This window comes from Centruroides sculpturatus, unplaced genomic scaffold, assembly GCF_000671375.1.
Source record: "Centruroides sculpturatus isolate CEXI.00-Female unplaced genomic scaffold, Cexi_2.0 scaffold1516, whole genome shotgun sequence".
In the NCBI taxonomy this organism is placed as follows: Eukaryota; Metazoa; Arthropoda; class Arachnida; order Scorpiones; family Buthidae; genus Centruroides; species Centruroides sculpturatus.
This window is the reverse complement of record NW_019385684.1, coordinates 20674-46405: the sequence shown is the minus strand read 5'-3', so window position 1 is coordinate 46405 and position 25732 is coordinate 20674. Positions and strand designations below refer to the sequence as shown.

The 25732-nt window shown below is 31.5% G+C and overlaps 2 protein-coding genes across 5 annotated transcripts in view; one reads left to right on the top strand and one right to left on the bottom strand.

The window, feature by feature from the left end:
- Window positions 1-2319: 2319 nt before the first annotated feature.
- LOC111641179 (NACHT, LRR and PYD domains-containing protein 12-like) lies at window positions 2320-11514 on the bottom strand. 3 transcript variants are annotated; one of them, XM_023387305.1, is made up of 3 exons: window positions 11159-11514; window positions 6009-6107; window positions 2320-3691 (listed from the first exon to the last, which is right to left on the bottom strand). In XM_023387305.1, the coding sequence occupies exons 1-3, from the start codon at window positions 11172-11174 to the stop codon at window positions 2364-2366; spliced, it is 1443 nt and encodes a 480-aa protein (XP_023243073.1). In that variant the 5' UTR covers window positions 11175-11514; the 3' UTR covers window positions 2320-2363. The 3 variants fall into 3 exon arrangements, with proteins under 3 accessions (XP_023243073.1, XP_023243072.1, XP_023243074.1); XM_023387304.1 differs by lacking the exon at window positions 11159-11514 and adding an exon at window positions 10239-10358; XM_023387306.1 differs by lacking the exon at window positions 11159-11514 and adding an exon at window positions 9906-10016.
- Window positions 11515-14362: 2848 nt separating this feature from the next.
- The window catches only part of LOC111641177, a 15360-nt gene continuing 3990 nt past the window's right edge, over window positions 14363-25732 (top strand). Inside the window, exons 1-6 of one of the 2 annotated variants that reach the window (XM_023387300.1) lie at window positions 14363-14439; window positions 14520-14624; window positions 16115-18177; window positions 18257-18311; window positions 21452-23310; window positions 23385-23448. In XM_023387300.1, coding sequence (XP_023243068.1) covers window positions 16138-18177; window positions 18257-18311; window positions 21452-23310; window positions 23385-23448 — 4018 coding nt within the window. In that variant the 5' untranslated portion in view covers window positions 14363-14439; window positions 14520-14624; window positions 16115-16137. The other variant, XM_023387301.1, reaches the window with a different exon arrangement.

Genomic DNA, 25732 nt, shown 5'->3' with positions numbered 1-25732 from the left:
TTAGTAGAACGATCAGCACTTGCCTTCAATTCAGTACGCGAATTAAAGACAGCGACCATACGTAAAGTGTATAAGAAGCAAAATAACAAGAGTAAGTATTGCAATTCAAAAATGTTATTAGGAAAGAAATGTTATAAATTAATATGTCGCCATTTATCTCTATTATTCATAATTTTTACAATTATGTAAATACTATTTTTCCTTTCCTGACTGTTATATATAACAGAGGGTACAGTACATATGTGTGGCACGATTTTTCTTCACGCTCTTTGAAGCTTAATAAATAACTCCAGTTCTCTTTGTCGATAATATGTGAAATTTTGAGGGTCGTTTGTAAGTTTTAAAGATTGATGCTATTAATATGGAAAAAATGCAGGTTTTCGAAGTGATATCGATAAATACAGATGCATTCGTTTTGTTAGGAAGTGTGTTACTTTGGCATTATGTTTTAATTATTTTTGCTGTAATATAACAGACATTAATTCAGTTCTACTCAGGCAATCTATCAACAAAACTGACCTACAGGTAAGGAATGTAAAAATGTTTAACATAAGTTAGATTATTAAGAACTCATTCAGAGTGTTTCTCTATGGAGTAGTTTCTTGAACATGTGATTTTGAACATGGTATGTTAATAAACAATTTAAAAGTATATTTTTGTTGCAACAGAAACCAAAAAATGTAAGCAGTGGAAAGTGAGAACTCATTACATGAATGTAGGAATAGAAGAAAATTATCAGTAATTGAGAAATAAGTATCACTTTTATATCATCGAAGAATAGAAGAGAAATTTTGGAGATAATGAGAGAAGTTTTGAGATAAAAAGGTTTACAAATTGGTGAAATATTGTACAAACAGCAAAAAATTATAAAATTGTGAGATAAATGAAAAAAAAATTATGCAGAACTCTAGTCAGGTATGTACTGTACATTGGTAAACACAGCATGAGTGTTTCACAATGTACAGTATATTCATTTATTAATTATGAAAAAAACATATTACATACATTAATAAATCAAACTCTCTAAATGGCGAACAACAGTATATCTATTCATATCCCTTAGTGTTTTTATTACATGCAATTTATTATATAAAAGTCTACTATCACTGTTCTTATTATAGGAGCATTTCTAGTAGACTTCTATATAATAAATTAACAGTATATCAAATTATATTATTTAAAAACAAATTAAAGAATTTATTGATCTTTATATTTTAGAAGTTATACAAAGTAAAATTAAATTCATAATGATGTTATTGTAAGTTTTAAGAAAATAAAAAAAAAGTAATTGCTCTCATAATTAAAAGGCCACACTTATTTAAGAGCCATTTTTGTGTGTTTTAAAGAATCTAAAGTTCTCTCGATGCATAAGGTTTTACTTTCCAAGCTGTTGTAGAATATAACAGAGAAAGTATGATGATCGGGCAAATTTTGACCCACGATTTTTGCATTTTTAGTCGTTTTTAGATGCCCAAAGATGTGAAATCAATCCTTACCAAAACCTGTGTTCTGTGTTGATCGGCATTTATTAATATTTTACATTATATCTCAGTACTATAAGATTCAAAATTTTTGAAACAAGGCAACATCGTGTTATTTCTATATATATAAGGCAATGATGCTATTAAATTTATGTAATAAAAGGTCGACATAGTTGAGAGATGTAACAAACATTCACACTTCAATTTTTATCACCCCGTATTTATAATTGTAAAATTATATGAAATTGATTTCTATTGATAACAGAAACTACTAATACAGTATAGTCTCGAAAACTCGGCACTCGATAACCCGGCACTTTGGATAACTCGGCCACACCCTGGCAGGGCAAAAAAATCCTTAGTTAATTAATTTTCATTATAGACAGCTTTATGCCTCATAAAGTATTTTTCTGAGGTCTGTCTTATCAGGTAAATTACTGAACACAGTGTATTCATTAATTTTCATTTTCATGTAGTAAAGGCTCTACACCTTCATAAAGGACGTACTTTTCCCTTGTTTAAGGGTATTTGGGCAGTTTATTCTTTGTTGTATTCTCAAGTAAACAATACATACAAGTACAGTGCAGTATTTTCTGAGGAAACACTCATACTTATTTTTTTAACCCCATTCCCGATAACCCGGCATTTTCACAAACTAGGCCATATTACGCCGAGTTTTCGAGACTCTACTGTACTAGTTTTTTGCCTAAATTCATAAAGGCAATAATAAATTTCTGTTAAAAAAATGATAAATGTATATAAGAACCCTTGTTTAATGGATGAATGTTTGTTTAAATTTACGTGTATCGCAGAACGTAAAGTACGTAATTATATTATAATATTTCAATTTTATGTTTCATTTATGCCCATATAGGTCAGCAGTTAATTAACATATTCTAAAGATCTAACATACTCTATAATTTCCTTTCGATTTGTGTTGTGTGATTCAATACACAATTTATCTATAAATTTGTAATCTAATGTTTTGAATTGGAAGCAAGTCGATGGAATTTTTTGTAAGGTACCATTATCATAAAGACCATACAAAAAGAGCAATGCGTAATTTGATAACTTCGGTGATAAATCGGAACATTCCGTGTACGAAAGAGCAGAAAGAAATTCGTGAAAAGTTTCGTGAATGATATCGTAATAGGCTGGACACTTGTACAGAAGTTGAATACGTTCGATGGATTTGAATTTATCTTCATCCTCTAGACATTCTTTTAAACTCTGTTCTGTGATTCTGTTATTATAATTAAGCGGATAGGGGAATTTTCTACCTAATTTAATTAGTAAATCGATTATTTCTTTGGAAATTTCTGTATCTAGTAAGTCCTTTGTTTCGTAGTTCACTTGAAAGTCTTTAGTAATTTGAAACATCATTCGATAATATAAATCAGTCAATCTTTTGATCAGTCCGATTCCTTCAACTTGATACAAGCCGCATATTATGTTTAACATAAGAGGGCATTCGGCAATACTTTTTAAAAAACAGTTACGATTGATATGATTTATGAGATTGACACAACAGGAACTTTGACCTTCGAAAATCGAACGTATGTAAATCTCTTGTTTATCTTCAGTAAATCCTTCAATTGAAATTCGTAAATCCATATTTCGCGTTATGGATTTCACATTGTGTGGGCGACTTGTAATTAATATAGTAATTTTCTCTGAAATTTCTACTGATTCCTCGTTCAGGAGTTTTTCGATTACTTTATTATCTGCAAATTCATCGTAGCCGTCTATCATTATAAGAATGTTTATTTTGTAGTCAAATAAGTCTGGTCTTTCCTCAGTTTGAACATTTTCAAATATGGTGTCCATGATTGAGTCCGACAATGTCCTCTCATCCAGTTCGTGTAAGTCAATGATGGCAACGAAATAGAAGTGATTTAGATAACCTGCAGATTCATCTGATGCCCAGTCGAAGGCTATTTTCTTACAAAGCGAAGTTTTACCATATCCAGCATCTCCTATGAGGAGAATTGTCTGATTTTCATCTTTTTTTGCAAATACCTGTTCTAGACAAAGGATTTCTCCTAATTTGTTTCTTGAAGCATATTCTTCTCTTAATTTCAATTCTACAAAGTACTCCTTTATGAAAAGGTCATTATCCTTGCAATTGTTGTTTCTCACTAAAGATCTCATATAAGCATTCGATCTTTTATAATGATTTTGCAGTCTAGTCCTTGATTTCCGAAGAATTTCTGTAAGAATAATATATTTAGTTAAATTTGTATAAGGAGAAAATATATACTTAAATTAGAATAGTATGTAATACATTTCAGTGATTTGCAATGACTCAGAAAGAAAAGTTATTAATAATATTAAGGACAGATAGTAATAGTTATGACTTTCAAGGTGCCGTTATAGATATATTCATACACCATGATTACATCAAAATACTGGCTTGTATTTCAGTGTTAGACCTGTAGAAGACACCAAAAACTCCACGTGACAAGACGGTTCGGCGCAAAACTTCAACATATACCAAGAACAAGTTGGTTGATCTACTGTAGGCATATCCTGAGTATCCAACTCATATCCAAAAGATGAAGAGACAGAAAGGTATACTATGATAAAACAGTAAGGTATGCGTGGCAGTAGCTCAACTACAACCGATATTGAGGAATCCGAATTAGAACGTGCAAACTCCTATTTCACTGTACCGTACCGATAGCGAAAATAAATTCTTAGATACTTTGTTTTCATATGTATAAGTGCATTTGTCACATTCAAAAACCCCACCAGTGGCCGAGTGAATCAAATCACTGATAGTAGGTCGCGGGTTTGCGCCTGATCAACAGGCTGAATACTTTGAGTTTTACGGGTTTACTTCAGATGTTTAACCTTGTGCTTTTTTTCCTACGTGCTCTAGTATTTTGTAACTCTATTTTCACCATCATTCACTATCATTCAATGGTACAGTACACATTAAAATGTTTTGTGTTTTCTATGAAATTTGCAGATGCATGAAATTACCAGGAGTTATTTATTATTAATCAAGTGTTCAACACGTCAGAAATTTTCTTGCAAAAAATTGCTTTATAATCGGCTTGAAGTCAATGGCTATCACCATGTGATTTTCCATACACGAGTGAAAGCCAGTTAATACACTGTTGCCCCAGTCTTGAAAGTGAAAATTCTCTTGCACGAATGGAAACCATTATTGATGTGAACACTTTGAGTATATATTAAAAATAACGAAGCGCAGATTTCAAGTTATCCGAAATTACTTTTACTAACAATATAGGGAAAGTCTCTCAATTTTTATAAAGTATTATATTTTATGAAGTGGCTCCTACGCTCGTGGGGCTCCAACAGCCCATGAATTATGACGGTCCTGATGCTAGATTGTAAACAGGATACATTATTCATTTACATTATCAGCCATATTTCTTAATTGTGCTGTTTATAGAAGAAATACAGTGGAACCCCGGTTAACGAACTTAATCCGTTCCGAGGCTCCGTTCGTTAACCGAAGCAATTTTTCCCATAGAAATTAATGCTAATGCAATTAATCCGTTCTAGTCTCCGAAATTTTTGTCATTTTATTTGTAATATACAATAATTTTGTTTGATGAAAATGTAGGAAAACGTGGTATCTATCATTACAGCAACAAACACGTAAACTTTGTTTAATAAAATAGCACTGTACATACCTCCGTTTGTGGTAGTTGCTGGCAGAAAAGTGGAGATATACGAACCTTAATGCTTAGAAAGGGAATCCCTCCAAAAAAAATAATGGGTAGCACTTCATCGGAAGATTCTTCGAGTCGAAGTCTGTTTCGGTAAAAACCCCACCAGTGGCTAAGTGGTCTTCGTACCTTGAACACGGGGAGTTTGTTCGTGAGCTCGCACATTGCTCAGACGGGCTGGCCACGTGGAGTTTTCCGGGATATCTCCACGTCTGTAACCCCTAAATAAAGGCCAGTTTCCCTTAAAAACACCTCCCAGAAGGCATTCCCCCTAGTCAGATCGCCCAAGTGTTGCGTTGTCATAATTTAACAAAGAAACAAACTCTTTGTGTAAGGAGCAAGAAATTGATCTAAAGTTCATTGTCTTACTCTTTTAATCAAAATTTTTCTCAAATGCGATAGCGTATTGTCGTTTTATATTGCCTTTGTCGTTTTCTAATGCCACTATGACATTTTTCTTTCTTTGATGCCATATTGATTAAATATATAAATCACAAAACTGAAAAAAGAAGTATAGCACAAACACTCGGAAAAGCAATGCTTAACTCGTGCATGCCTAACACCAACTAAAATTTGACACAAAATACCGTTACGTTCGTTATTTGAATTTTGTTCGTTATCCGAGACAAAATTTTTGCAAAATAAAAGTTCGTTAACCGATTTGGTCGTTAACCAGGACGTTCGTTAACCGGGGTTCCACTGTAAATAATAAATGATTTGAGATTTATATGAAATTTTTGAGTTTAAAATTTCAATCTTCAAAAATCATTCAATATTTTTGTAAATTTTCAATGCCTTATTGCTGAAAAATAATTAAAAAACTTACTGTTTGTTTCAGGATCGTATTCTGTCGTGATGACTTGGTTTCCAATATGTAATGCTTGAAGACTGTTGACTGTAATTTGGTACGTTTCTGTAGCCATACCTATAAAAATAATGCTAATTTTCATAAAAATATCATCAGGTCTATCGAAATTTACATTTATATAGTGTAAGTGATAAAATACGACATTAAAAATTTTACTTCTTTATTAAAAAATCAAACTGCAAGATTAGTAAATGTTCAATTCACATTTGCATAAATATCTTTCTGGTTTCTCCATTCCTGTATAGCAGTTTGAACTTTGGCATTTCATGAACAGTGCTGAATTTTCGAAAAGTTAATGTCAGTTGTAGGCGGTAAAGATAAAGAGAATAAGCAATAAGTTTCATAGTAAAATAAGAGAAAAGAGAACAACTAAATGTATGAGATATTCCTCATGGACCCATGAGACAGAATATTCATGAGGAATATTCCTGTATGAAATTTATGTATGAGACATTCCCTATGAATATTCCTGTATGGGCTTTATGTATGAAATATTCCCTATAAATATTCCTGTATGGGATTTATGTATAAGATATTCCTCATGGATCCATGAGGAATATTCCATATCTCATACAGGAAAAACTAGAATGTTTTTTTTAAACACCGAATTCCGAATATTTCTAAATTAACTAAGCTGACTTAAGTAATTGGCATACATTATTTCCACAATTTACTTATTATAAATATAATTTACGCAGTTGATACCCTTTTACGACTGATATTAATTAATGTCATATTTAATGGTTGCAGTTATTGTTATTCATCTCTCGTGCAAATATTGTTGCTGCAGATAATTAAGGTCATAACATTTAAAATAACACAATGAAACCTCTGAAAGGCTACTGACAAAAACATTAAAAAGTCAGCGACTAGTTACTTAACTTTCCCTGCAACATTTAAAACTTTGTATGTGGCGCCATCTCTTATGATAGAAATATAAAGATTTTAATAATAATATAATTATTATAAAATATCAAAAAGCTTATTTCTGAGGGTAAAGATGGGTTCTAAAAAAATTATAAATGCTAATAACAAATAAAATCATTTGTGGCGTAGTAAACACTAGTATTGTGTTTTATTCCAAAGACACATAGCAAATTTTCCATCAAATTCCTTTATTAGTTGAGTCCATTTTATATCTAGTTTTGGTATACGGTTATTTTCTTCGTTTAGTATGAACCATTTTTTCTGTTTTAGTAATATTATTAAGTTTTTCGAGTTTATTATTTAATTATTTTCTTAAGTTCTAAATATATTAAGTCTATAGGGTTTATAGGTAGCTTTTTCAAATTATTATTGGCTACAATTTCTTGTTTTTTATTTCTCGTCCATTCTTGGTTACCTATTACTGTTTGTTTTGATTTGTCTGCTTTAATAATTTCTAATGCGTTATCTCTTAGGAAGTTATTCAGCTCTTGGATTTGGGTCTTATATTGAAGATAGCTTGGTTCTTTTATTATTGTTTTGTTTCTTTCTTTAGTTATATATGGTTTAATTTTATTATTTAGTTTACTTTTAATTATAGTTGATTCTGTTTTAGGTAGATCATTACACATTTTGTCTAGATTTGGTATTATATTTAAGACGTCCCATTTATTGGGGCCGTTGAAATCTAATCATCTGTATAGTATTTCCTTGATGTTTATTGGTAGGTTTATTCCTGTTTTGTTTAGTATAAGAGCTTCTTTCCAACTTTTAACTTCTATTTTAGTTGGGTATTGAATTTTTTTAATTATTTTTTTATATTTGCTCTCTTCATATTGCTGATTGTATTTTATTTCTTCTTTATTTTCTAACAATCCTATCTTAGTGTCTGTCTTATATTTTTTCAGGGCTCGTTTTAATCTTCTAATTTTTCATATTTTTATTGTACCGCTGCAAAGAATTGTATTGTATGCAAAGAAGCCAACACCAAGATCACAGACATGAAGAGAAAATACAAGGTGAGATAGAAAAACTTTCTATAGACTTGAAGTACCTAAAAACGCACCTCAATGAATGAACACTCCTTAGAACACTATCTTTACCAAAATCAATCGCATAAGCTATACCTATGAGAGAAAGAAATTATATCAACTTTAAAATTCTCAGAGCAGCGATACAATACAAATATGAAAAAATTAGAAGATTAAAACGTGCCCTGAAAAAATATAAGACAGACACTAAGATAGGATTGTTACAAAATAAAGAAGAAATAAAATACAATCAGCAATATGAAGAGAGCAAATATAAAAAAATAATTAAAAAAATTCAATACCCAACTAAAATAGAAGTTAAAAGTTGGAAAGAAGCTCTTATACTAAACAAAACAGGAATAAACCTACCAATAAACATCAAGGAAATACTATACAGATGATTAGATTTCAACGGCCCCAATAAATGGGACGTCTTAAATATAATACCAAATCTAGACAAAATGTGTAATGATCTACCTAAAACAGAATCAACTATAATTAAAAGTAAACTAAATAATAAAATTAAACCATATATAACTAAAGAAAGAAACAAAACAATAATAAAAGAACCAAGCTATCTTCAATATAAGACCCAAATCCAAGAGCCGAATAACTTCCTAAGAGATAACGCATTAGAAATTATTAAAGCAGACAAATCAAAACAAACAGTAATAGTTAACCAAGAATGGACAAGAAATAAAATAACAAGAAATTGTAGCCAATAATAATTTTAAAAATCTACCTATAAACCCTATAGACGTAATATATTTAGAACTTAAGAATAGAATTAAATAATAAACTCGAAAAACTTAATATTATTAATGAAACAGAAAAATGGTTCATACTAAACCAGTGTTTCTTATCCTCTAACAAATCGTCGCCCCCTTCAACGTAGTATCGTCCCCTTCAATAAAACCGTTACCTATTATCGCCCCCTTCACTTCAAAATTTCGATGCCGAGGACCAAGACTAACGCCAAATTCGTACTGCATTGAATAGACTATTGACTAGTATAATGTTATTTGTTTAATTATTGTACAATATAACGGTACGTTTCTGTAGCCATACCTATAAAAATAATGCTAATTTTCATAAAAATATCATCAGGTCTACCGAAATTTACATTTATATAGTGTAAATGATAAAATACGACATTAAAAATTTTACTTCTATATGAAAAAATCAAACTGCAAGATTAGTAAATGTTCAATTCACATTTGCNCTATTATCGCCCCCTTCACTTCAAAATTTCGATGCCGAGGACCAAGACTAACGCCAAATTCGTACTGCATTGAATAGACTATTGACTAGTATAATGTTATTTGTTTAATTATTGTACAATATAACGAATAAAATATCTAATTATTCTTAATATAATGTTTTACTATATCGCCCAAAAAATTGTTTTTCGCCCCCCAAAATATAAATTGTTACTAATCGCCCCCTCAACATGGCATAACGCCCCCATATGGGCGATATCGCCCCCGTTGAGAAATACTGTACTGAACGAAGAAAATAACCATATACCAAAACTAAATATAAAATCGACTCAACTAATTAAGGAATTTTATGGAAAATTTGCCACGTGTCTTTGCAATTAAACACAATACTAGTGTTTACTACGCCACAATTATAAAACTAGACACAATTTCAAAAAAACAAATGAATAAAATCAACCCTAAAACCCTACTCAGTATATGACACGACCCCCATTATCTCCCACCTATTTTACATTTTACCGCCATAATTTACATTTAAATTTTTGCTGGATGATAAAATTTTCTTTAAAAAATAAAGACGTAGTCGTTTCCAAAAAATTCTTGGGTGATCATCATATTTTTTTTTAAATGTTCCTTAGTAAAAACTCAATAATAAGTAATCATTTAAAAAAAATTAATACCTTGTAATTGGTTGTTTCTTTTGAATTAAAAAATCTTACATTCAGCCAATCAAAATTATCCCGTCATACCGTGCGCGGCAGGGAACGACGGGTGGAGGAAACATGGCGGAAAAGTAAGTTAAAGAAAGAAAATTTAAGTAGAATAATATCTCGTATTATACAATCTTAAAAAGCATCGTATAGAGTGAAAAACAGCTATGTTTATACCTCTCAATTTACTGTACGCTTTGGTAAATATTTAAAATACTTTTAATACTTAATTCTAAAATTTACACTATAATCTTTAAAGCTTAGCTATGTATTTAATTTATTAAGACTGTAATATCCACTCACCGTTAATTCTATTCATTTCGTTTAGTAATACTGTAAGAAATTTATTCGAAACATGAAGGCGGGATATGACGTGACGAAGTTAATCACCGATGTTTTCCATACTCTCGTATCAGCTTTTTCAAGGATATGTGATTGCACAACATTTCGAAATTAAAACAGGAGATTTTATACGTAAATTTACTTTCATTTTTCTGGACAACGAATGCTTATAATTTAGTTATTACTTTATAAATCTTCTTCGTTGTGTGCTGCATTTTTTCTTTACATTACGATTAAAAAAATGACAACAGGAAAGGTATTGTGCGGGTTTACGACTCGTCTATTCACGTGATTATCCTGTCCCCTTGCAACTTCCGCTTGTTTACGATAAACTTTTCACTCGAAATCTAAAGGTAATCAGTTCATACTTACTGATATTTGTTAAATATATTAATGTACTTTTTATACTTTATTCTAATCTGATTAATATATGAATATTAATTATTATGATGGCGAAAGAATTTATTAATAGTCTGTGAATTTGATTAACAATAAAATTAGTTCAAAGTTTTCTTCAAAGTGATAAGCAATAAACACGCAAACTATGTACTGTATATTAATTATTTTAGTATAATTCCTGGTGTTATATAAGCCCTCGGCAGCCCAGCTTATACACATGTATTTACGTATGTAACTCTTATTACACTTAAGTAGTATCTAAAGCTATACTAAAGCACTATTGCTTACATCTGGGGGTGAATTAAACATTATGTGATCATTAACTTTACGTGCTAGGTAACGTAACGGGGTAACATTATTTGACGTAACCTAACAAGTGCCCCTCTGAATGTAGATTTTACAAATTAATTACTATTCCCTTCACGTTTTTAGTACGTAGACGATTATTAGTTAAAAGAAATAAAATCATGATATACACTCACCCTTAAATTTATCCATTTCGCTAAGTGAAAGAGTAGAAATGTAAACGTAACACCACAGAATATCACGTGGTGAAGTTCGTCATCGACCGGTTTGCGCATACTGAAGTTCAGTTTTTTTTCCTCAATGTTAATCTATAAATCTTGAAACACGTGATTACACGACATTACGAAATTGACAGAAGTTTATTCTATACAAATTTACTTTCAATTTGAACGTAAATATAGATTTACTCTTACAAATTCGGACGGAAGGAGCCATATCATAGTATTTACTTCACAAATGTCCTTGGTTTTATTTTGTGTAATTTTTTTTACGTGTGTCGATTAAGAAAATGCTGGCATAAAGGTCATTGATACTCTACTCACGTGATTATCCTGCCCGGTTAATAATACTTTACTCCGCTTTATGACAACGTTTTTACTCGATACTTAAAGGTAATGATTTTATATCTAATAATTGTTAAATATGTGAATATGATTTTTAAGAATGTATTCTAATCACATTATCGAGTGAATATTAGTCTGATACGTCTAGTTATTATGGCGACAGAATCTATTAAATGTAAGTTAATTTGATAGATCTTCTTGTTCTCTTGATATGTATGTGGACTTTTAATGTGAATTTAATAGAATATTGTTATTGTAATAATTTTTATACACTTATTTGGAACAAATAATGGATTTTATAAGTCACTGAGGCCTTGACTATAACTAGGTTACTATTGTTTTAGTATACATGCTAAAACAACAGTAACATAGTTCAAAGTGTGCATCTAAGTGACAAGCAGCTAAGTAAGATAACCAGTGGCATCGTGCATTTTATATGAAACAAACTATGATATTAATTTTTACATATTTAGTCATGTCTAGTTGGATCTTGTTTATTAATAGGATTTATTATACTGGTGTAGTTTCTGATTAGCAAGAACAATAAGGATATAGGCGAAAAAAAAATATAATATTAATTCCTGCAACCACCAGATTCCATACAAACCCTCGACGGTTCTGTTTTTATACTTGTATGTACTGTACAGTACAATATATTAGAAGCCACTCTTTATCTCAAGCTCTAGCGCCTACATTGGGAGGAATTTAAGTGTACAGGTTGTAATTATGGCCTCTGTAATATTAGTTTTAGTTACGCTACAGCCTCTAGCAAAAATAATTCAAAACCAACATTTATTTCAATTCATTACTTATATTTTATACAACGTCTTAGCGAATTTTATCAGTATAATAAAATAATTTCTTACTGATTTATTTCATATTAAGTTGTAGTGTATGTCTGAATATACGTCACTTCAGATACTTTGTATATAAAATTATTAAAATGCAATTTAAATATCTATAAAATATAGAAACGGGTTATAAGTTTAATAATAAGCAAATGTGTATGTAGCCTTATTGACGACAGATTGGTGTGTAGTCTGATATGTGTCAAGGTCAATATTGAGTTTCAGTGTTGGTGCACTGTGTTTATGAATAATTTCCATGCTCTATTGATATACAGTATATAAAAAGAATTGGATTCTGATTAAATTGTAAAATCTGCACATACAATTCTAGCCATTGATTTTTCACATTAAATCTACATGCAAATGTGCATTCTCATTTTTTATCTCTGTTGTCTACCTACTCCTTCTCTCACTTTATCTGGATTCATTTTGTTAACATTTTTATTTGATAATAACTGATATAGACTTGAAAAGAAAAGAAAACTAACTGAGCAACCGCCCTTTTTCTTCGAAATATCGCAGCCGCTTTCCTAAAGGCACGGTAAGGAAATTTTTTGAGGATTAACCGTGATTTTTTTTTCTATCTATCCATTTTTAAATAAAAATAATTCTTTATACGTTGGGAGATATTTTAATAAGTTTTGTAAATTACTATGTTCGATCCAGCCAGTTATATCCGAGTTTTTTTTCGTCTGTTAAGCACATCCTTTGAGGATTTCTTTACCGTGTATACCAGCCTTAATATAGTATAAAGGCTGCTATACACCATGGGTTATTCCTTCGAGACTGCCTGTCCTTGCGGAACTTCAGAATTTTTTATTGCCCACAAACGAAGAAAAGCTCTCAATAGAGGTGTAGCTAGAGCGGGGGAAGAAGGGCACGTCCCCCGGTAGCCACTCGCAGAGGGGTACCAAATGGTCTCCAAGACAAACAAGTTTTGTTTCTGGAGGGGAGGGGGCGAGGGAGGGGGTCGCAAATATAGTGTCGTACCTCGGGAACCAGTTATGTTCGCTACGTCATTGTCAGTCAGTCAGTCAGTCGGCCATTTAAAATACAAAGAACTAAATAAAATGCTTAATTTTTCGTCTTATTTTATTGTTAAAAATTTAAGCTTACCTTAACAATTTGAAGTACCACAACTTTGGTACGTATATCTCATCAGTTCCTGCTCCCGATTTGATTGATGCTTTAACTTTTTTCATTTCTTTTCTGTATGCGCTTCTGATATTGTTTATTTTTTTATAACGCTTTCTTTATCGGCCTTTGGTTCCATTTCTTTTAGTTTTTCGATTAAACGGAGATAAGCAGCTTCTTTCTTGCGTCTGTTGTAGTATTCTTTATTTTTAATATGCCAAAGGCATGGTTCGCTCTCGTAAATTTTTAAAAATTCCTCCAAATTTTCACGTGACATTGTTCTAACTACTGAACGATATACGACGGCACACACGTTTTGGTGGGTCTACTCAGTCTGACACACCGCAGGAAAATCAAATGGTTTTTCGATTCTACTGAGGTGGTCGGCGAAGCTGTTAAATTGTACCCCATAAACTANACTGTAAGATGTTCCAAAATTTGTGAACTGTTCACGTGAAGTCTACGTACAAACAATTCCAAAGGTCTTGTTACTTTCCCAGCTGTTGACCACTGCATAAGAGAATGAAAGTATGGCGATCGGTAAATAAATGACCCCCCCGAAGATATTTACATGTTTGGACTCAGGGGACGTTGAAACGTCGAGATATACAAAAAAAAAATCGGGGATTTCTTCTGTATGTATGGATGTTTCTGTGGGGCCATCAAAAGTTTAAATTTTTTTCTTGGAAAGTTACGCAAATTGATGTTGATTTTTCGAAATACATTTTTAAATATATTTTTTTGTGAAATATTTTTTGCTAAATTACAGTGTAAATTAAGAGTACATTAAAATAAATATTATTACATTTTAATTAGCTTATAATAATTAAGATTTAATTATTGAAATATTATAGGCGCAATCAGAATTAAAAGCTTCAGAAAATATAGAATTAATAGAAACACCACAAGGTTGTAAGTATTTTTAGATTTAAATATTAATGTTCTATATTAAATTAAAAATAGCATTATTAAAATTTTTGTATTACACGTAGCGATTGTTGTAACACTACACTCAGGAAACGTCCACGTGGGAGATCTGTTAGATGTTCTCAAAGCAAATAAATCGCCTTGGAGTTCAACTGTTAGAACTAACACAGGTAATTTAAATGAATACAAATTAGCATATAAAGCATAAATTAGTGTAAAATTAAAATTTAATTTAACTTTGTCAAATGAATTAATAACGTAAGTTTTGAAAAATAGCTTACTTTTTATAACAGTAAATGTAAGATTAAAATCGTAATGTATAGATAAAACAAAAGTCTATAAGAGACACATGTTTTAAATTACAATTGCTTTTGTCATGAAACGATGGATATACAGTAGAGCATCGATTATCCGACTTAATTGGGGACTGGAGTTGATCGGATAACTGAAAAAACGGATAACCGAAAAATATGAAAAAATACATTATTACTATAGTATTTTAGTATATCCCATGTAATTAGTATATTAGTATATCCCATGTAATTAGTATATTAGTATATCCCATGTAATTAGTATATTAGTATATCGCTATTAACCTACTTCGCGTTGAATTTTCATCGATGTTAAGCCTAACAAAAATTTTTTAAAATAATAATCGTCGCTATTGTATCGTTAAAAATTAGAAAATTAAGCCTCGTTTCAATACTGGCTCCCTTTACGGTCGATCCAGTGTTGCCAGCTAAAACACGTAAAAATAATATTAAAGTAGCCAAGATAGCCAAATATCGTAGCGCCACATCACTAGCGGATATTTGAATTTGCCAACTAGAACGGTCAGTTAACCGATGTGACGGTTGATCATGGGTCGGATAATCGATGCTGTACTGTACGCATTAAGACATGGTCTATTTATCCACATACTTATTGTTAGATCAAAGGTATAAAAATCCATCTGAGAATTTTGTAACTTTCCCGGCCAAATTTTAAAATTGTGTGTGGAACCATGTTACGAGATTTTATTACAAAGCACATTTTATATTAAAATTATTATAAAACGGCAAACAGCTTAGCTTTGAGGAAGAGATTAGTTTTCTAAAAGTTGCAAATTCTCGAGATATGACACGTAACCGCTTCTATCTTCACACCCCATTGACTTTTAAACACCAAAATTTAATACCATCAATTCCTCTAATATGCAAACCTCCCTGAAAAATTTTAAAAATTTTCGACAATAAGTACGGGAGGGAGTTATTATGTTTCAAAGAGGGTACATAAACTTGTGCACTCCATACACAAACATCCATCCATACATACAGAAAAAATTCCTAAATGTTTTTCATTTCTTATTACGTTGAGGTTAGCTTAGGTGTAGAAACAGGGTTTATTTGTAATATACATATCTATTCGGAATAAGTATGTATTTGGGAAATTGTCATTGCCATGTATTTATGTATATCATGACTTTCTCAACGCTAGAAACTAAGAATTACTACGAAATAACTTCTGATTAAGTTGTGAGATTACTTTATAATTTAACATAATATTCAAATTATATTAATGAGTAGAAAATTTCTATTATCATTTGCCGAATTTTTTGAATGTAAAAAATATGCACACTTGAACATGAAAAAATGAAAATTTTGCATTTATTTTATTTCAGAGCAATCAAGGCTTTTTGGAGACATGCTAAAGAACATACACAAGACAAATAGCGCCTGTATCAAGTCTTTACTTTGCAATGAGGAAGACCAAGATTTCTCAATAGAAAAACATTTCGTGGATGTGAAACTCAAAAAATACGATGATTTTGAAGAAGGAACAGAAAAATTTATTCAAATCAAAGATATTTTCGCTAAAAAGTGTGGGAAACATCGAACGATTCTGATCACCGGAGATCCAGGCTATGGTAAAACGACAATATGTACAAAAATTGCCTATGATTGGGCAATAAATCAAAAAGGATCAGATTTTAATTTCGTACATATAATTGAATTACGTAAATTGGGAATGGAAGATGTAACTAGTGCTGTCCTCGAATACATTTATAAGTTTCAAAGCTTCGTGAAACTAACAAAAACTGAATGGAATATTCTGTTAATCTTAGATGGGCTCGACGAAATTCGTGACAAAGAACGTGTAAAACAATTTATCATTCACGATTCTTTTAATATTTCTGAGAAAATGACAATTATTGTTACCAGCCGTCCATCCGTTACACATACAATTAAGATATATTTCGATGATCATTATTCCATCGAAGGATTTTCCCCAGAGCAAAAAGTATACTTCGTAAACTCTATGATTAATGAAGACAAAGATAAAAGAGATTATTTGATTAATCTCATAAAAACTGATGCTTCGGAATTAGCAAAATGCCCACTATTATTGCAAATGTTATGCTGCCTTCCTAAGAGTAGTTTTGATAGAAAGATAAAAACAAAGACCGATCTATTTATCTGTATTTTTCACTATATTATTGAAAGGTATAAAAATAAGAAAGGTGATACTCTGAAACTTAAAAAAGGAAAATTTTTTGATGGAGAAGATTTAATCATTAAATTAGGCAGTTTATGTTATAGTAAAGAATTTCAACAACACAATCTGGCTTCTATTTTAGAAACACAGAGAATATCAGAGGAAGAATTGAAGAATACTTTTAACAATGAGGAAGAGTTCGAGTTTATCCTTGGTCTTAATATATTTGTAAAATATTCGGAGCAATATTTCGAATTTATTCATAGAATGTTTCTAGGATTCGTCGTGGCTTTTTATGTTTTTCATTCCATAGATGACGTTGTCATACCAGCTGTAGATGACATTTTAGTTTTCCTTGTCGGTGTGTTTCAAGACGATCGTTTTCCAGAAAACTTGATAAATTTGGTCAGAAGGAACTTCTTCCATCCTGTAACGTGGTGGAATGTTTACAATGAGATTAGAAACGAAAAAAATAAAGTAATATTTCGTGAAGAAACGAGAATAGTGTTCTATTACGATTGTTCTTACGAAGTATTGAAGTTACATGAAGTTTATATGTTCGTCCCAATTTACATCTGCATTCCCTTTTTGTCTGATTTTCATAAGTTGTCTGAATATAGTCCAGTCCAATCACGTACGCTCGAAAAATTTTATTCTTCAGGATATATTTTTTACAATGTGAAAAAAGAACTGATTAAATTATTTAAAAGTCTGAGATTGATCTACTATCCTAAAGTAAGGTTACATGTGCTAATTGAAAAGGTGTTTCGCGACGACACTCCTCGCTTTGGCTATAGATTTAGAAATTTAAACAAGTCCATTGAAGCTTTAAGACATGTATTCCAGTTTATTAATTGGAATAGCTTCAGACTTAATTTATATGGAATTGTTCGTCGTATTAATTCACAATTTTCTATTTTATGCGAAGAAAATATTGAAAAATTTAGTGAAGTTGAGGAATGTGTTGCGGCAAAGGAGAATGAAGCTTTTTATCGGCAAACTTCACAACTAGAAAAAGAAATCTTAGAATTGGAGATTGCGTTTGGTATAGCAATGAAATTTTCAACATTTGAAAGCTCAGAGAATGAAGCAGAGAAGAGTGAAGATTTTTCTCGGCAAATTTCTCGACTCGGAAGAGAAATGTTACAAATGGAGATTGCGTTTGATAATGAAATAAAATTTTCAACGTCTGAATGGTCATTTCAGAGCTTTGAACCATGTAAGGCCATTCATTTATCTTCTGGCAAGGTTAGTTGATATACGGATTCACAACCTTTTATGTTTTTTTAAGTATTACATTCTTAACATATTAAATAATGCTTTACAGGGTAGATTTCAACTCGGAAAAAAGTATAAATTTCTCGAAAGTTCGACAGTTAAAGGTAAGTATTAANGATATATTTCGATGATCATTATTCCATCGAAGGATTTTCCCCAGAGCAAAAAGTATACTTCGTAAACTCTATGATTAATGAAGACAAAGATAAAAGAGATTATTTGATTAATCTCATAAAAACTGATGCTTCGGAATTAGCAAAATGCCCACTATTATTGCAAATGTTATGCTGCCTTTCTAAGAGTAGTTTTGATAGAGAGATAAAAACAAAGACCGATCTATTTATCTGTATTTTTCACTATATTATTGAAAGGTATAAAAATAAGAAAGGTGATACTCTGAAACTTAAAAAAGGAAAATTTTTTGATGGAGAAGATTTAATCATTAAATTAGGCAGTTTATGTTATAGTAAAGAATTTCAACAACACAATCTGGCTTCTATTTTAGAAACACAGAGAATATCAGAGGAAGAATTGAAGAATACTTTTAACAATGAGGAAGAGTTCGAGTTTATCCTTGGTCTTAATATATTTGTAAAATATTCGGAGCAATATTTCGAATTTATTCATAGAATGTTTCTAGGATTCGTCGTGGCTTTTTATGTTTTTCATTCCATAGATGACGTTGTCATACCAGCTGTAGATGACATTTTAGTTTTCCTTGTCGGTGTGTTTCAAGACGATCGTTTTCCAGAAAACTTGATAAATTTGGTCAGAAGGAACTTCTTCCATCCTGTAACGTGGTGGAATGTTTACAATGAGATTAGAAACGAAAAAAATAAAGTAATATTTCGTGAAGAAACGAGAATAGTGTTCTATTACGATTGTTCTTACGAAGTATTGAAGTTACATGAAGTTTATATGTTCGTCCCAATTTACATCTGCATTCCCTTTTTGTCTGATTTTCATAAGTTGTCTGAATATAGTCCAGTCCAATCACGTACGCTCGAAAAATTTTATTCTTCAGGATATATTTTTTACAATGTGAAAAAAGAACTGATTAAATTATTTAAAAGTCTGAGATTGATCTACTATCCTAAAGTAAGGTTACATGTGCTAATTGAAAAGGTGTTTCGCGACGACACTCCTCGCTTTGGCTATAGATTTAGAAATTTAAACAAGTCAATTGAAGCTTTAAGACATGTATTCCAGTTTATTAATTGGAATAGCTTCAGACTTAATTTATATGGCATTGTTCGTCGTATTAATTCACAATTTTCTATTTTATGCGAAGAAAATATTGAAAGATTTAGTGAAGTTGAGGAATATGTTGCGGCAAAGAGGAATGAAGCTTTTTATCGGCAAACTTTACGACTAGAAAAAGAAATGTTAGAAATGGAGATTGCATTTGATAAAGCAATGAAATTTTCAACATTTGAAAGCTCAGAGAATGAAGCAGAGAAGAGTGAAGATTTTTCTCGGCAAATTTCTCGACTCGGAAGAGAAATGTTACAAATGGAGATTGCGTTTGATAATGAAATAAAATTTTCAACGTCTGAATGGTCATTTCAGAGCTTTGAACCATGTAAGGCAATTCATTTATCTTCTGGCAAGGTGAGTTGATATACGGATTCACAACCTTTTATGTTTATTTAAGTATTACATTCTTTACATATTAAGTAATGCTTTACAGGGTAGATTTCAACTCGAAAAAAAGTATAAATTTCTCGAAAGTTCGACAGTTAAAGGTAAGTATTAATTAATGTTATATGCGAAAAATTACCCAAACAGAGGACAACTTCGCTATGCGCTATTCCAAAATATCTAGCAACGAGTTGCGTAACTTTCCTGGCAAAATAATTTAAAATTGTGGTAGAGCCAACTGTTATAATATTTTATTTTAAAATTTATTTTTATTATTAATTATTATAGAATGATAACAAGCTTGATTTTTTTGGAAAAACGTTTCATTAAAAAAATAAAAGATAAAAAAAAATACTAAATAACGGGTAAATTCTATATTAGATCCATTGTCATTCGAAATATGAGACGTCACCTGTATCTCCCCATCTCTTCGATTTTTTACTGCCAAAATTTAACAGCATTGGTGTTCCTAACACGCAAATCACCCTGCAGAAATTCAGAAACTTATATAAAACATAAAAGAGTAATCGAGCTTTATATTTGGTGAAAAAATTAGTACCCCCCACATACACACACACTACCATCCATACATACAGAAAAACCTCCGAACTGTTTTGCATGTCTGGACGTTTCGAAGGTCCTGGAGTCCAAAAATGTAAAAATCATGCGGTGGGGGTCATTTTTGACCGATCGCCATACTTTACCTTTGTTATACAGTATATAACAGTCAGTGAGGTAAACCTTAGAATAGACCGTAAATCAAATTACTGTGTGTCTGTAATCATCAGGCACGCAATGTTATTGTTACTATTCAATCTTTATGAACAGGAAATTTCGAAGCTTAATAAACGATTTTTTTTAATTTCATAAAATTTTGTACTCGAAACGCTCTCATATTTATACCATGTAAAATTTACAATAATTTACCAGGCGCTTTATAGATCCAGTTAAATCGGAATACCAGAAATATTTCTATTTAGAAACACTACACCATGACCAAGTGTATGTATATATCTTATATAACATCTTTTTAACGGATTTCTTATTATCGAACCGAATTTCACATTTCGTTGCATAATAATATTCTCATGTATTAATAATAGAGAGGTTGCTGTCGACATTTTCAACGCGAAAACGTGTACGTCGGACGTTCAGCGCCGCCTTCCTGTAAGCCAAGAAGTTTCACAATGACGTTTGGAACGTCAGTGGAATCATGCTCGACGTCCTAAACGACATTGTCAAACTTCTAGGCTTACAGAATTGCGGTGCTGAACGTCCGACGTACACGTTTTCGCGTTGGAAACGTCGGTCGCAACTTCTCTAATATATATTACAACATTCCTTTTCACCACAGACATCAGTGGCTGAGTGGATAGATCAGCTGAACGCTGGTAGTTGGTCTTTGGTTCGGGCTTGGCCCGTGGAATTTTTAGTGTTTGCTTCACATTAGTAACACCTAAATAAAGGCACTAAATGATCTCCTGGCAGGCGTAGTCCATCATTTCGTTATTTTACCAGTTAAATTTCGGCAATTTTTTTTAAAGTAAAAGACGTGCATACTTGAGCATGAAAAATGATAAATTTTGAGTTTATTTCATTTCAGTGAAATTTGGAGACGAGATGATGAATAAATATAAGACAAGTTTCGCATATGTCAAGTCTTTACTCTGCAATAAGGAAGACCGAGATTTCTCAATAGAAAAATATTTCGTGGATGTTAAACTCAAAAAATACGATGACTTTGAACAAGGAAGAGAAAAATTTATTCAAATTAAAGATATTTTTGCTGAAAACCCTATAGAGCATCGAACAGTTCTGATCACTGGAGATCCAGGATATGGTAAAACGACCATATGTACAAAAATTGCCTGTGATTGGGCAATGAATGAAAGAACGGGTTACTTGAATTATTTCAATATTGTAGCTGTAATTGAATTAGGTAAATTGGAAATGGAAGATGTAACTAGTGCTGTCCTCGAATACATTTATAAGTTTCGAAGCTTCACGACACTAAGAAAACCAGAATGGAACGTTCTGATAATCTTAGATGGGCTCGACGAAATTCGTGACAAAGAACGTGTAATACAATTTATCATTTACGATTCTTTTAATATTTCTGAGAAAATGACAATTATTGTTACCAGCCGTTCACCCTTTACACATACAATTAGGATACATTTTGATGATCATTATTGCATCGAAGGATTCTCCCCAGAGCAAAAAGTAAACTTCGTACATTTTATGATTAATGAAGACAAAGATAAAAGAGATTATTTGATTAATCTCATAAAAACTGATGCTTCGGAATTAGCAAAATGCCCACTATTATTGCAAATGTTATGCTGCCTTCCTAAGAGTAGTTTTGATAGAAAGATAAAGACAAAGACCGATCTGTTTATCTGTATTTTTCACTATATTATTGAAAGGTATAAAAATAAGAAAGGTGATACTCTGAAACTTAAAAAAGGAAAATTTTTTGATGGAGAAGATTTAATCATTAAATTAGGCAGTTTATGTTATAGTAAAGAATTTCAGCAACATAATATGGCTTCTATGTTAGAAACACAGAGAATATCGGAGGAAGATTTGAAGAATACTTTTAACAATAAGGAAGAGTACCAGTTTATCCTTGGTCTGAATATATTTGTAAAATATTCAGGGCAATACTTCGAATTTATTCATAGAATGTTTCTAGAATTCGTCGTGGCTTTTTATGTTTTTCATTCCATAGATGACGTTGCTATTCCAGCGGTAGATGACATTTTAGTTTTCATTGTCGGTTTGTTTCAAGACGACTGTTTTTCAGAAAACTTCATTAAATTTGTCAAAAGGAACTTCTTCCATCCTGTAACGTGGTGGAATGTTTACAATGAGATTAGAAACGAAGAAAATAAACTAATATTTCCTGAAGAAACGAGTATAGTTTTTTATTACGATTGTCTAGATAAAGTACACAAATTGTATACTATTTATAAAATTCGAAGTATTTACTTTTGCATTTTGGATTCTTACTACGAAGTTAGTTTGAGAAAATTGAAGAAATTTCATAGCAATCTGAATTATTCGTATCCTCTTAAAATACGTGTGTTAGTTCATAGATTGGCAAATTATCCTGTCTCTGACTACTCTGTTGCGAACACAGATATAGTAGAATCTGTACAACATCTTGGATATTTATTTAGGTACTATAACTGGAGTAAATTTAAAATTTATTTTTATGGCATTGTTTACAATCGTAATTTACAATGTTCCTTTATATGCGAGAAAAATATAACTTCATTTAGAAAATTCGATCCAGAAGTGGAAGAAGAGTTTTCTCTTAAAAATGAGAGACCTGTTTATTTACGTATCCATAGCGAAGCTACTGGAGTAAGTAAAGATTTGAGAATTGAAGATCCGTTTGACTGTTTAAAACCATACCTCATGACAGAACATCTTCAAGAAGATATCTTTGGTGGCATGGTTAGTTCGTTTAATCATTCGAATATATTAATTTTTTGATTTTTTTATACGATATTTAAAATATTTTATTTTAGGTTTTAAAATTTATAAACCAATGTAACTGGAGATCGGAAAACTTCAGTAGTTCGAGTTTGGAAGGTGAGTACTAAACTTAGCTATTATGTACAAATGTGTAATACAGAAAATGATTTATAAATAATATATTATAAATTAATGAATATACGAGGTATTGTTTTCACCATCCATCTGCCTTCATTACAAGGTTTAAGTGTCTCACTTTTTGCACTTTTTTTCATAGCTCCTCTCTTTTTTAACTTTTTCTGAGGCAAACTTGCTTATTTTAGCTTTTTTCACTTTCCATGTGTTATTTATTTATTTATAAATATTTTTGCAAATGCGTTCAGGAGCAAAATAGCGACCTGCACATCCCCATACTGCAAACCTCCAACATTCAAGCTGCAAGAAACGTATAAATAAATGCCATGAAGCCTTGGTCCCAAGCAGTTAAGACTGATGACTGCCCCTCAGATGTCTCAACGTCAAAGTATAAGTGCTGAAAGTGTTGCTATTATGAGCAATGTTGTAGACTCAGGTGCCAGTTCAGAACACCAATCATTGCAACAACCAGTGCTTCAACTTTGTAGTGCAAAAGATGGTGCTTACATTGCAGAGCTTATATTGCTATGAAAATGACAGCCAGCAATTATTCATCTGCATTATATCATGATTTAAAGGAGACAATCAATGCCAAGTGTGCAGACAATCTTCCAAAAAAATTCTCATTGTCACATCAAAAAATGAGATACTTAATCACTGAATCTTTGGCCCCATATTTCTTTGATCAAATGGTAGATGATGCACAATGGTCATATTATAGCATTTCTTATGATGAGACATGCAATTGCTCATCATAAGACAGAAAATAACTGCAAATACTGATTAGATACTGGCTAGAAGAACAACAGGAAGTTGTCTGCAGGCATTTCCAGACCTCATTTACTGTCTCGGGCATGCAGATGCCGAAACAATTAAATCAAAAATAATTCTGGCAATTGACAATTCATATCTACCTTTCCATAAATTACTGATGATTGGATGAAATGGACCAAACATAAACTAAGAAGTATTGTCTCTCATAAATGAGGAAATTCTGACAACTCGCAAAAAAGGCCTCATCAAGATAGGGACTTGCAGCATTCATACAATCCACAATGTTTTTTTGAAAGGCCTGGAAGAGTTGGGCGGAGATAGTGATCTCATCATAGCAACACAGCTTTTTTGATGGGTGGCCCTCTAAAGTGGGATGAATACACAGAAATTCAGGAGAAACTTAATTTGCTTTGCAACAAATTTATGAAGTATTTATTCATCAACTAAATGACTGATGTTTGGTCCTGCAGTAAAGTGACTGATCGAACAATGGGAAGGACTCATATTATACTTCCTAAAGCACATTCCTCAAGAATACCAGCTTAATGAAGTGTTTCATATAAGATAATCTCAGTCATTAAATTGTTCTAACATCAACGCTGAACTCTATTTAGGAATATCTAGTGCTGAACTATTCACAAAATTTACTGGACATTTTCAGTGCAATGATCCTTTAATACATAAACTTTATAGTGAATTGCTTACTCTGGTGTGAAGAAAATTCAGTGTGATAAACAGGAGAAAACAAGAGAAGTGCAGAAACTGCAGCATGACTTAAACAAAAGAAAATCGTCTTTAATTACAAATTTTTTAACAAGAAATCAAAAAATGTATTTTGAAATAAATCGCATTTTCAATTTGACATGTTATATGGAGACACATTCTGGTAGTTATGTTACTCTTCCATTTCCTTTGCTGTATAACGGTAGGAACTCCGTACGGGGCACATGAAAACTAAATGCAGGCCCGTTCTGGCTTAATGCAGTCTTACTGGTCACTTTTAACTTAGCCTAATTATTTTCATATTTAATTTTTTCAGTCCAATTAAAAGCTATTGATACAAAATGTGTGTGTTTTTAATCATGCCTGTTATAGTTCACTTTATCACTATTAGCGTTTTCAGCTTTTTTCAATGTAGACACTCTTTTTTCACTTTTTTTTCACTGCCATGACTGCTTTAAACCCTGTCATTATGAACTTGGCAAGTCCATAATGGGCATGACAAACGCTATTTTAGTAATCACAAGGTGAAAAAATATATTAGCGTATTACTAATATATATAGTACTAGCAGACCCCGCCACGCCTTGTTGTGGCTCAAAATGTATCTATTATAAATGTATAACACTTCCCCCGTGGGGGAAAATTTTTCAAAAAATTTTTTCTTAGTGTACATTCTCTTGACGTACCCTATTAAAACGCAATCAAAAGCGCAAAAACCCGCATCTAAAATAGTATAATAGAAGCCAAGTTTTTCACAGTAAGCCTTAATC

Bases quoted from the DNA above. Each gene is read 5' to 3' on its own strand.
- LOC111641179 (XM_023387305.1), bottom strand. The intron at 3,692-6,008 runs GTAAGTTTTTTA...TTATTCTTACAG, and splicing joins ATACGATCCTGAAACAAACA to AAATTCTTCGGAAATCAAGG.